We start from the raw sequence: 13,958 nt of genomic DNA, 5'->3' as shown, positions 1-13,958 counted from the left end.
GGCTCCAGTCAAAGAGAATTCTCTAATCACCATCCTTTCTCATTCTGATGTGAATATTAATATTAAAATGGTGGGGGAAAAAACTGGCACATAGTCACTTCTTACTTTTTGTGAATGCAATATCTTTTTTTATTACTTTTTGTATTTGCTCAGTGTAAATGAGGGATTTAAAACAGATTCAGAAAAGACATAAAAGTCAAAGATGAAAGTCAGAAAAGAAGTAAAAGTCAACACTAAACAGGTTTCTAAACCACTTTAATCTGTCGTGTGCTGATGAAGACGACATGGTACAGCTGCTCCTCTGATGGAAATATCCTCTCTGAAATATTCATCACAATTTTGGCTTTCACCAACCTGCAAAGACACATCATTTCAATCCATCATCGTATTTACCTCCAAAGAGCAGCAAACCATGTTTATAATCATGTTTATAATCATTTATATTAGTTATTGTTTTCACTTTTCTGTTTCGTTCTCATGAGATGAAGAATCAAATTTCTCTGTCGTTACTGAATGAAGCTGTTTATTCTCCACAGAGTGTGTCATGTTTAAAATGGGTTTAGTAAAGAATCTGATTCACTACAGCGACTGGGAGTCAGAACAGCAGCTGTAAAATCACTTGTAGAGGAATCTTGGGAGAAAATACCTGCTCATTTGATGCACTTTAAAATACTGATGTAGTTCAGTTATTATTAAACTCTACAGTCACTGAAACAGGTTTAAATTCACAAGAACATCTCTGTAATGTCTCTCCAGTCTCCACCTGCAAAGGTGTTTTTACATAACTGAGGTCAGACATCTTTATTTCTCTCTTATAAAAGATCCAGATGAAGGATGCTGGGCCTGTGCTTACAGATAGTTTATCAATAATATTATAATAATAACAGGAAAGGGTCTGAGTGACAGGGACTGGAGGTGTTTTATGTTTCTCCAGTGAAACTGTTTTATTCTGAAAACATTATAGATCATGAACAATGACAGTAATATCAACACAGGAAAGATGATAAAGGTGTATAGCATCACTGCTGAAACTAATCCCTGTATCTCCAAAACTATGCCCACAGCAGAGGCGGGAGTGTTGTTGAGCCCCACTCTGGGTGACTGTCTATGAGGAGTTTGGTATGTTCTCCCCGTGTCCACGTGGGTTTCCTCTGGGTGCTCAGATTTACTCCCACGGTCCAAAAACACACAATGGTAGATGTATTGACTACTCTAATGTGTTCATAAGTGTAAGTGTATGAGTGTGTGTTGCCCTGTGAAGGACTGGTACCCCCTCCAGGGTGTGTTACCACCTTGTGCCCAGTGATTCCGGGTAGGCTCCGGACCCACCGCCACCCTGAACTGGATAAGTGCTTACAGACGATGAATGAATTAATGAATGTTTCTGATTGTTTCTGTTCTGTGATGAAATGTTGGTAAACTGTTAACAGCAGCTGGCATTTTTTAAATTGTGTAGAAATATGACAACAAAAGAAAAAGGTTTTAAGTTGACATCAGCTGTGTATATATTTTTGACCATCTGGAATTTGGTGAATAGATGATGTATCCTGTTTCAGACATTCTTTTTTGTCAGTTTATAAATTAAATCTCTGTGGATGTGGACAGGAACTCCTATAATGAAGTTTTACCTTTAAACCACAGGGTAACTGGTGTGTGTGGCAATACCACACTGGTTCCTCTTGTTTCTGGACATCTTGATGTAGCCACCATCTCCCCATGTTTTACCCCAGCTGTAAACAAAATGGCTCTTAGTTTGTGGTATTTGGAGGAAATGTTTTCATAATAACATCTGCATTTGATCCATTTGTAGTTGTGCTGCAGTATGAACTCATATGTCAATATACTATCTCCAAGTTGTGCATCCCATAAACAAGGAACCAATGGCAAAATATATACTGTCACTGTCCAATTAAAAACCTGTATCTCCGTGTGTATAGATGTTTAGGTACTACATCATTTGAACACTGCAGCTGTTTGTGAATCTCATGATGAATGACCAATATTACATTTAAACAATAAAATATTTTAACACTGACTTCCACTGAAACTGAAAGTTTCCTTCTCCAGTAAAGTTACTGTTTTGGAGATGTTTTTAATTGGACAGCAATGATATATATATATATATATATATATATATATATATATATATATATATATATATATATATATATAAACAATGGGAATGTGCATGGACATTTCTAAATCATGTATTGATGTCTGGTATTGCCTTTTTCATGATCAATGTGTTAGGTTTTAATACAAGTGACATGCATTATGTATCTCATTCATTTGCCTCACTATGCTCCCCCCTGCAATAGTTCCACATCCCCCTCCACCACCACCATTTGGCACCCTCTGGGTTACACTGCTTACCTATTCTTGACCAGCCAGTATTCTCTGCCGTTCTCAGTGCCGTAACCAACAAGCAGAACAGCGTGATTCAACACACTTTGGCTGCAGTGTGGCTCATCGTACACACCTACAATTAATCAACACATCAGTCAGTTTATCTGATTATTAATTATTATTAAGGGGCAATTGGTTAATCGAGGGTGCAACGGTTTGTTGTGTAAATGCTATGTTTTTACTTTATAAAACATTTCCATTAAAAATTAACTACTTATTTGAAGCATGAGCACAAATATAACATATACAATGTACTGAGAAAAGGAAACTTTCTCTTCATTTCTGTTGATACTGGGTAGTGTTTCACACACACAGTCAGTCAGCTGTGGAGTAAAGACCTGATGGATAAAGATGATTAATCAGGGCACAGGATTCCTACAGGGTCCACATTCAACAAGATTATTCTTTCTTCAAAATCTGTCTGAAAGGAGAACTTTGGTGAAGAAACTACTAGTACACACACACAATAATCCAGTGATATACAGCACTCTAGAAATTTGTAATATTGTGGTGTGGTATTTTTGCTGATATCTCTGTCTGTACTGTAATGATTAATATAATGTACTATCTCTTCTGTTATTTACGGTCTTTTTGATAACTATTAGTCTGCTGATTGGTTTTTAATACCAATTAAAATGACACATTTTCTGAATGTTGGTGTCCTGCAGTGTGTGTTAAATTGTATTGAGATGGTTGTTGAAACTAGGGTTAGGTTTAGGGAAAAGGTGGCAGTGTGGCACAAACAGCGCCACCTAGAATATTTTTCAACAGCTGCCCCTGCATCCACCTCATTTCTAGCTTTTTTAATGCAGATTATAAAGTTGTCTGAGTGTACAGTAAGTGCACTTTAAAGTAGCAGAATAGATAGATTAGAGGAAATGTGGTATCAGTGTTTACATATACATACAGCCTGTTTGTTCATTCAACATCTTCATCAAGCTCTAAACACCTCAGTCATAACAGAACAAACAGACTGAGGCCAATTCAAGTAAAAAGTAAATCAGATTGAACAAGGTGGGAAATGTTACAAAGTATGTGTACATCAGAAGAGAAACAACCATGAAATAATACTTATACCATTGGGCACATGTGCAGGAGACAATTTGAGATTCAGTTTTAGACTGGACTTGTTCCTCATTGTGTCATGTTAGTTTGAGTAAGTGTACTGTGAACTGCTGTTGTGCACCACACTTCACGACACTGTATTGTTTTACGGCACGCACGAAAAGCGGGAACTTTCTGTTGCTGTGTTTTACCTGCTGCCTCGCTATCCTGTTGTGAGTTGTCAAGCCGAATAAAGTTATATTATCAAGTAAACAACTGCCCGTTCATTCTACATGGTGTCAGAAATGACCCGGACCGAACAGTTGCCATTCTACAGGGAAGAATAAGCGGACTCGGGGCCATGGCAAAGTTTAATCCTCCCACGAGCTTTCTTTTCGACAGGCCGACGGAATGGCCGGACTGGAAACAACGTTTTCAGCGCTACTGGACCGCTACTAAGCTTAACAAAGATGACAGCGAGGTGCAGGTGAGCTGCCTCATTTACGCCATGGGCAATGAAGCCGAAACCATATTTAAATCATTCTCGTTTGCGGAGGGAGAAGACCGCAATGACTTTGCAGTAGTATTAGCGAAGTTTGGTGACTATTTTTTCCCGCGGAGGAACGTCATACATGAGAGACCCTGCTTTCACCAGCGACTCCAGCGGCCGGGGGAGAAAGCAGAAAGCTTTATACGAACTTTATATCAGCTGTCTGAACACTGCGACTTTGGGGCTTCTAGAGAGGAACACATCCGCGACCGGATCGTGGTCGGGATATTGGATAAAGAACTCTCACGCAAACTACAGTTAATGTCGGACCTCACACTGAAGCTCTCGATTCAGACTGTGAGGCAATCGGAGGAGGTAGCGGCGCAAGTGAGTCTACAAGGGGATCCGGCGGCATCTGTGCAGGAATTACGAACCAAACATAAAAACACAAACCGGAGACCTCAACAACAAGCCCAGTCACAAATAAATAGAAAATGGGGAGAGAATGAAAAGAAATGCGGCAAATGTGGCAAAGCACAACACAGGAGGGACGAAAGGTGGCCAGCTTCAAAAGCTGTATGTCATAACTGTCACAAAATGGAACACTGGGCCAGGGTGTGCCCAAACCGCAGGTCTGTGAATGAAAGGTGAGCAGATGTCATATTTTCTAAGCTCAGTGTGCAAGGCAAAAGAGAACACTGAGGCATGGACTGTGGTAATTAATGTTGATTCTACACCAGTGGAATTTAAAATTAACACCGGGGCAGATGTAAATGTCATAAACGAAGACACATTCCACAAAATCACCCCTGAAAAACAATTACAACCATCAGACCTCCCTTTAAACAGCCCAGGTGGACAGCTGTTGTGTCTAGGGTGCTTTAACGCAACAGTAAGCTACAAAGGCAAAGACTATCTGTCCAAAATGTATGTAGTCAGTGGACACAGCATTAATAATCTACTCAGTTGCTCTTTGTCATTAGAAATGAATCTTGTGAGGTGAGTGGATGAGGTTACACCACACATAAGGAAATGCCAGCAGCTCTATGGGGAACATGGCACACTGAAAACAGAGCCAGTTAAAATACAGCTAAGAGAGAATGCAGAGCCTTCTGGGTAACCTACTAAATGGTGTGCCCCCATGGTTCCAGTCTTAAAAAGACACACAGGCCAGGCAAGAATTTGTGTCGACCTCACAAGGCTAAACAAGTCAGTTAAGAGAGAGCGCTATGTCCTGCCTATCTCTGATGAGATAACCTCTAAATTAAGTAGTGCATCATCCCTTGATGCTGCCAGCGGATTTTGGCAGATTCCTCTCCACCCCGACAGCTGTTTACTGACAACTTTTATAACACCTTTCGGCAGGTACTGTTTTAAAAGGTTGCCATGTGGCATAACAAGTGCACCAGAAATCTTTCAGCGAAAGATGCTGGAGACCCTGGAGGGCTTGGAAGTGTTCATGGATGGCATCTCAATCTACGGGCCACCATGGAGGAACACAGTGCTCAACTGAACAAAGTGCTATTGAGTCTCCAGGCCTCAAGCTCAACAAAGAAATGTGCTCCTTGTGGCAGAGTCAACTACGGTTCTTGGGTCTTCTGATTGACCTCTACGGGGTGAGGCCAGACCCAGAGAAAGTTTAGGCCATTCACCAGCTGCCCAACCACAAAATGTGCAAGAGCTAAAAAGACTGCTAGGCATGGTCAGTTATCTTGGCAGATACATCCCTGACCTTGCCACCATTGGCCAGCCCTTGTATGAATTGCTCAAAACGAAAAATGCATGGATCTGGGGTCAACCCCAACAGTCAGCTTTTGAGAATATTAAAAGAAGAAGAATCACTTTTTATGATATTTCAAAGCCTACCACGGTGTCTGCGGATGCCAGCAGCTATGGTCTAGGAGCTGTGTTACTTCAACGGAAAAGAGTGGAAACCGGTTGCCTACAGCTCCAGACGTCTCACTAAGGCCAAGACAAGATACGCTAGTACCACTCGTTAACAGCCAGAGCTTAGACAATGTTCCCCTGAGATGCCAACATCTCCTAATGCGGCTCATGAGATACAAAACAGAAGCTGTCTACGTGCCAGGTAAAACCCTCATAGTAGCCGACGCCTTCTCTCGTGGCCCACAGTCTTACACCAAAGAAAAGCTGATACACACAGTGAGGTGGAGTGCTACGTAGATACTGTAATGCAAGGCATTCCAGCCTCTCAGAGTCGAATATACAGCATTAAAGCAGCCACCGCAACAGATTGTGAACTACAAACTGTTATAAAGTATATAAGAAATGGATGGCCAGAATACAGAGATAAAGTCTCACTTAATGCCAGAGCATATGCAAAATTGAAAAATGAACTGTCAGAGACAAATGGCCTAGTAATACGTGGATGCAGGATTGTCATTCCAAAGTCACTAAGAGCAGAGATCCTCGAGAAAATACATGATGGACACCAAGGACTTACAAAGTGTAGAGACCAGGCAAACTCAGCAAAACCATGACACAAAGTGTTTGGGCCAGCTCTAATAATAATAAACTGAGGATTACCTGACTCATAGAACTTGAAGGACTGCCAGCGGGTATCTATGGCAACCGAAACAGGCCCGATTCTGGCCACAGCGTACTGCAGATGTATTTCATTTCCTTTGGGCAACATTGTGTAGTCCTTGCAGGTCGCCTTATTTTCCTGGTATTTATACCTGCAATGGGTTACCTGGGAAGAGACAGGAAACCTCAGAATTCATTCCAGGAAAAAGAGCATTCTGTCTTAAGGGCTAGGACACACCAGGCCAGAGAAATTTAAACTGATATTCAAATTTATAATGCACTGATTATTGCTTCATTCATTTATCTCAGCGGTTCCTGATCTAAGTCGTGGTGGTCCCAAGCCTAACATCACACACTCACCAATTCACTCACATGTGTACAGTTTCATGCAGGGGATCTGCTCTGTGGAGGAGATGCTCTTCTCTTTCAGGGACTACAACACAACCTTCCTCTCAGATGAGTTCTGCTTTATAGAAAACATTAAAATATTTATTCCCATCTCACCTCGTTCTCATAAGGATAGGATTCCTCTGTCTGCAGTCCTTTGTCCATAACGTACTTGAAGGCCCGCTCTGGAAGTCCACCATTACACCCTTTGTTTCCAAAAGAGAAAGAGCAATCAACCAGCTGCTGCACGCTGAGTTCAACCAGCTTCCCCGTCTTTTGCTTTACCTGACCCTCTAGTGCACCTACCTGAGAGATAAAAGAGGAAATAAACTGTGTTATGGATACACGATTTGTGCAGCCTGCCCTATTTGGACAGCACGTGCAGATCTTCACACATGTAGCTTATAGCAGCAAAGAGACTGTTTTCCAAAGCAAACAGGAGCTGTATCTTTAAAAGTGAGTAACTTTACACACACACACACAAACATGAGTTAGTCTTTCCTCATTGTCCTTTACAGTTTAAACAACTGGAGCAATGTGTTTATAAACAACTGCAAAGTGTGTTTATGTACAGCTGACCATATCCGGGTTGAGGTATTCTTCTGTTAAACCTTGCTGATAGTTATTAGCTATGTAGCTGATAGCTACATATTCCTTGTCTTCATCCACAATGTGATTGATGAGAAGCGTGTTACTTACATCATAATCTTAATACTTTCCATGTTTAGGCTATTTCCTGTGTTTTAACAGAAATCATTTATTAACAGTTATCAACTTCCACTATGACTATCACGTCCAACCTGTAAACAATTGTATTAATTTTGTGTTCAAGAATAATTTTAAATAGACATCTATTTTGGTTGAATGGCATGTGTCCCACATAGCTTTTTGTCATTTGTTTAAAAAAAGCGTACCTCAACATATCTACACATTACAACATTTCAGTTGTATAAAACACACTTTGTAGGGGAGGAACGACTAACTCATGTTTATGTTAGTTTAAAGATTAAGCTCCATATTGCTTTGGGATCTGATCTAGGAATATATTGTAAGCATATTTCAACCCCAGAGAATATAAGAGTACGCTGATACAAACAAAATTATTTTCTAATAAGAAAATTCATGGCAGAATACTTTTAATATCACAATATCTTCAGTACATGTATCAAATTCATAGACATCCTTCTAATCTGTGATTCCTGCCACATTAATATTCATGAAATTACAATAATAATGCCTTCTATTTAAAATATAACAGCCAAAAAAGCATTGCTTATTTTTATTATGCATCATTTTTCTATTTAAACACATGCTCACATCGAATATCTATTCAACTCCACTGCCAAAACTGGACAAACTAGCTGTGCTCAGTCTGTATTCTCTTTATAGAAAAAAGCACTGTAAATAAACAGGATTCTCTGGATTTGCTGCACATGAACTGAAGGTTTGACTAGAGGGGTACTAAGCCTTCCAGCAGTTGAAGCAGTGGAACTATGTTCTCTGGAGTGATGGAGCTTTATTTAATATCTTTGATTTGAGTTGGAGTATATTTTTGATCCAGAGCTAGTCACCAAGCATCAGTACCTGACCTCAGAAATGTTTCGCTCACTGAATACAATTAAATCCTTACAGACATTTCCAAGAATCTAATTTAAAGACTTCCCAGTTTAGTAGATGCTGTTACTTCAGTGAAGATGGGACACGTGTCAATACAAATGTCAATAAATTTGATGTGAAAGAACAGAGCGAGTGGGCGTCTGTAAACCCGTGTTTAATGTCTGCGGTGTAACTTACTGCACTGAAGGCCCAGCAGGAACCGCATTTCTTTTGGTTTCTAACTGGGGTCACTGAGTTTTTCTTTCTCCAGTCGACTTCAGGGGGCAGCTCAACTCCCGCAGGTTTCCTGAAGAATAGTGCGCCTTCTGGAATCTTTGTCCTGTTGAAGAATCCTAGACAGTCCTTAAACATCTCTCTGTACTCTTCATCGTCCTATTCATCAAGACATTAATAATAATAATAATAATAATAACAATAATAATATTATCATAAGGTTAAGGATAAGATGTAAAATATGCCATGCCAATTCATTAGCGCATCACATAGGGCCCACCATACTCTCTTCCTACCTACAGCCACAACATTTGTGTTGTTTAAATCCTACACCTAAATACTAAGATTTTTGTGGCCGTTTATGATTCAATCAGCACCCAGCTATCCTTAACAACGATGGTTACTCATTGAGCCCATCACATGAGCACCCAAACCACCCACCTGGTCAGTATTTCTCTGAATTAAGGCCACAACACCTCCAGAAAGCTCAACAGTGAAGTCTGGCGTACCAAACCTACCAGCCTCCAAGCCAGCTTTACAGTCCTACCTTACCCTTTACCATCAACTACTGTAAATCCATACTGGCCTCCCTGGTGACTAAGGTCGTACCTAGCCCCACTGGCACAGTTAATGCTCTGTGTCACCAATTCTATGCGAACATTACATCCTACATCACCAACAACCACTACAGCACATCTAAAGTGCATTTCCCCAAGTAATCGATGCTCTCCTTATCCACAACTATGGACTCGAACTTTCAGCCTTTTCTGATGCCATTTTAGGCTCTGTTTGGGGGTCGGATAGCCTAACTGCTATGGTAATTGAGGAGATGTGGTTAAAAAGGATGAGAGGATCACTTGTTACTCTTACAAGGGTTTTGTACAGAGAGAATTTAAAGAGAATTTTTCTGATGAAAGCCTGTTGCACGCACTCAATAAATCTTCCTGAATTCATCTGAACTGTTCTCGCTCCTTTTCTTCAAGAAGTCAGCCAGCTAAGGGAAACCCCATAACCTTCTAAGAAGAATAGATAACAAGACCATGCAGGCATTGTGGGTGAGTAATAGAAGAAGAAGAAATACCCTTATAGGCTTCTCTGTATTTGACCCATTTGTAGGAGAGAACACACAAACACACATTAGTTAGCTATTCTTCACACTAGAGAGTAAGGGGCTGTGACTACCTCAGCCTATGCCAAATGTGATCAGTGTTATGTAAGTGGAAAGAAAGACTTCAAAAGAAAGATTAGTGTCAAAATGTACAATGAGTTTGTGAACCACAGATGATGGTGAAACAATTAATGGGAGAGGTGAACACTTTACACTTTAGCAGTGGTTACCAAACGTTTTCTTCTGTGTCCCCTTTTTATACATGGGTATATATTTGAATTCTGCATACTTATCTTTTGGTTCCATTGTAATTTATTTTAAAACACTAACTGTAATTCATACAAAACTGCAACTTCTTACTCAACAAAACAAAATGGAGTCACATGTCCTTTACAGTGGAATGTGGAATTAATACAAGTGGCATACATTATGTATCTCATTCATTTGCCTTGCTGACAACCCCCCTAGAACTGCCCCCACCCCACCACCAACACACAAACACACTGGGAACCGTTCAGTGCTTAGCATCAGTGAATTCTGAATCTGAAATCTTTACTGCATCTTGGTCAGATACAGTTTACACAGCACTGCTGAAATTCTAATGCAGTCTGTGGTGAAACTGTAGCACAACTACTTAGAGTATATCAATCAAATTTATTTGTATAGTGCTTTTTACAATTGATGTTGTCACAAAGCAGCTTCACAGAGTTCACAGTATCACAGTACCTCATTATACTGCCATTTATTTCTAAAACTATGTGAGTGTTCTGACCATGTCTGCGAAGTGGTTCAGGCCGAGTCTGTAGCTCTTGATTCCCTGGTCAGCCAGCAGGTTGTGCTCCTGTATCAGCTTTCGATTGTCCAGCCAGGTCATTTTATGCTGAGACTCTTCCTCTGCAGAGGAGTAACTCTTACCTGAGAGAGAAAAACACTCTGCTAATTGTTTTGTTCATTACTCACATGGTTTATAGCTGTTGAGACAAAACATTGAATGTTCATCTTTGACATTAGTTAAAAAAAAACACAAGATTATTATTAATGAGGCAGAACAAATGCTCTAAACTCAAGCAGATTGAATGATGATTGGATTAGACTCTCATTCACACACTCACCAAGTCACTTACACACTCACAAAGCCACTTAACTCACACAGTCATTCACACACTCACACATTCACCCTCACACTCACCAAGTTTTGTGTTCATAGAGAAACAGATAAAATGTAGATTTCTCACCAAACTTCAGTTTCCAAGACTGGAACTCCAGATCCTCCATAGAGACCCTGTCAGCACCAGCCACAGCCACAAGAGCGGCGACAGTGAGAAACACCCTCATTCTGTAAAGAGGGAGAGGATAAAGTGGTCAGTGAAACAAAGAATGTCCAGAACCTGAGGAAAGTTCCAGTTTCATTCACAGACCGCTTCCTCTAGATCTGAACAACACTGAGCTATTATTACACTTCTAAATGATGTTTATTATTTTCAGCTTGGAACTGGATATTTGTGATTAATGGTGTGCATTGGGGCCTATAAAATAGTGATTTTAGTGATAAGTTGACATTGCAAACGTTGCGCAATAGCCTAACATTGACAATACAAATTTATATATATATATCTCTCTTTACCTGCTGCAATTGGGGTCTGTCCTCTAGAAAACTGTCCTCTGTTAATTTCATATATTTGGCAGCATCTTTTTTCAATGCCTTTCTTTTTTCTTTCTTTTTTTTTTATCCTGGCCTTTTCTGCTCCACTCCTCATGTCCTCCATCACCACCAGCTGATGCTTTGTGCTATTCTGTTGCTATATTTAATTTCACTGCTCCAGAATAGACTTATGTGCCCAATCAATTTAAACATTTGGGACGGGCGAGGTCCCTCAGATGGTAGAACCCATCTAATCTACTGCGATGTAGGGGCTGTGCTGTCAGATGAATGGAGAATAAATAGTTGAATGGAGAATGAATGCAAGAAGATTAAATAAATGTCAAAATTATTTTCCTATCCAACCGACCCAAACTCGAGATTGACAAACTTGAGCTGGCCCATCGGGAATCCTCCTGATTCTCCCAAATTGCCACCCTGGCTCTGGAGAGGTTTTTAGCCGAGATTTAAAAGCAGAAAATGAAGAGCAGAGCTGAAGACTTTGCGAGAGAATTGGGACCTTGTATGAGAGTATTGGAGCTTGGGGTCATAATACTGAATGATCTACCACCAGCAGTAGCTATTCTGAATTTCGGTTCTGAAAAAAGGCAGCTCTCAGACGACCTCGGTGATCTTGCAGAACAGTAGTGTTGTAAAAGTTTAGAAAGGTAGGCTGGCATCAGACCGAGCAGAGCTTTTAAATTCAATATGGATTGAGACAGGTAGCCAATGGAGCTGATGAAGACAGGGGTAATATGAGCTGATTTTTTTTTTTTTTTAATAAGAGAAAAGTCTAGGAGCAGAGTTCTGTAAAAAGACCGGAATTTCAGCATCCTTAAAACAAAGCAGGGGACGAAGACGAGCAATATTATGTAGATGGAAAAAGGATGTTTTGGTTAGGGCCGGTTTGAAGGAAAGAGAACTAATGTTCATTACTACATTGCACATTACTTATTCATCACTAATTACAGGAACATTATTATAAAGTAATACACCTGGGAACACATTACTAACTTTTGGTCACTGGGTAATGTATTTATTCACATATTTCTTTATTACAACATTCATTCATTCATTCATTCATTATCTGTAAGCGCTTATCCAGTTCAGGGTCGCGGTGGGTCCAGAGCCTACCTGGAATCATTGGGCGCAAGGCGGGAGTACACCCTGGAGGGGGTGACAGTCCTTCACAGGGCTTTATTACAATAGCTTTGAATAAATTTGAATGTGAACTGAACTACTTCATTACAATAATAATTGGGGCAGCCAAACAAATATATTAATGCACCAAATTGACCAGGAACTACAAAGGAATTGTCCCCAAATATATACACATGTAGAGAACCAGATCCACAAACATTAAAAATGATCCAGAATCAACAAAATAGCAACAGTCTCACAAGCACAGCACACAAGGTGTGCTCCCAGATTACAGAGATTTTCTGACCCAGACCTGTCACAACTCATTAAAAAGATCTGACCCAGGTATGTTAAATCTTTGCCTGTGATCTTCTGCGTGGCAAGCCAGTACTGTTACAGCTCTGGTTTGTAGATTTGGGCCACCACCCGATGAAGAACACAGTAACACCCTGATCATTAGTAATGACTGACCATTTGTTGCAGATAACTCCCAAAGAACAACATCTAATTCACTAACTAAAATGTACATTTACATTTGGAAGTATTTCTCTTAGAGTAAGAGGTAGAACACAACATACAGTGAACCAAATATTTCTGAGAGACCTCTCTTTAACCATATCATCCGGAAGACTTCAAAGGAGCACGGTTTGGGAATGCGTATATAGATTATAGTTCTCCAGGTGGCAGGTAAGATGTTGATGTGACCAGTGGTTAATGAGTAGTTACTCTGATGGAGACATAATTAATAAGTACTTCTCCAAGAATTACGTAAGACTCAGTATTATTGTTTACTTAATAGTGCACAACCATCATTATTAATTCACTTTTACCTCCTGAGTAATTCATCAGTCCTTGTTAGTTAATGGGAGTGATTTAGGTGTTAATGCAGCACTAACCATTAGTTTCTGCATAGCTCCTGCGTTTTTACCTATTAACTACCAAACAGTATTATAAAGTGTTAACCACCTCTGTGTGTGTGTGTGTCTGTGATTCAGCTCTTACCTGTATGTGATGTCCTGCAGCTTTGATGCTGTGTGTGTGTGTGTGTGAACAGTTAATTCTGGTTTTATACTGTATTCAGCTGTTTTTTTATATCATTGTATCTGACCTTCTGCTTCCTGTTTTTGTGGTAAAGATGTGGATAAGCAAGCTCTACTCACCACAAACACATCACTCCCAACTTAGCCGATATTCTTAGATCTTCTCATAAAAACAGGATTGGACTAAAATAGTGACCAATAGATTTATATTTATCACATTTAAGGGTTTGCACTGCAGCACAGAGAGAGCTGCTGTACTTACAGCCTTAGTTCTCAGGCGTTACTCATCCAGAATGTTATTTACAAAGACCCTGAACTTGAAAAGGG

General features: G+C 40.1%; 1 protein-coding gene across 1 annotated transcript in view; it reads right to left on the bottom strand.

The window, feature by feature from the left end:
- LOC136676359 (uncharacterized) overlaps window positions 1–13,642 on the bottom strand; it is a 31,946-nt gene extending 18,304 nt beyond the window's left edge. Inside the window, exons 1-8 of the mRNA XM_066653347.1 lie at window positions 13,594–13,642; window positions 11,048–11,148; window positions 10,585–10,727; window positions 8,669–8,863; window positions 6,992–7,180; window positions 6,488–6,653; window positions 2,374–2,479; window positions 1,633–1,730 (exon numbers count right to left, since the gene is read on the bottom strand). Coding sequence (XP_066509444.1) covers window positions 1,633–1,730; window positions 2,374–2,479; window positions 6,488–6,653; window positions 6,992–7,180; window positions 8,669–8,863; window positions 10,585–10,727; window positions 11,048–11,147 — 997 coding nt within the window. The 5' untranslated portion in view covers window position 11,148; window positions 13,594–13,642. The remainder of the gene's footprint in view (window positions 1–1,632; window positions 1,731–2,373; window positions 2,480–6,487; window positions 6,654–6,991; window positions 7,181–8,668; window positions 8,864–10,584; window positions 10,728–11,047; window positions 11,149–13,593) is intronic.
- Between the last annotated feature and the right edge of the window lie 316 nt (window positions 13,643–13,958).

This window comes from Hoplias malabaricus, chromosome 1 (assembly GCF_029633855.1).
Source record: "Hoplias malabaricus isolate fHopMal1 chromosome 1, fHopMal1.hap1, whole genome shotgun sequence".
Lineage (NCBI taxonomy): Eukaryota > Metazoa > Chordata > Actinopteri > Characiformes > Erythrinidae > Hoplias > Hoplias malabaricus.
This window is presented reverse-complemented; position numbering and strand designations above follow the sequence as displayed.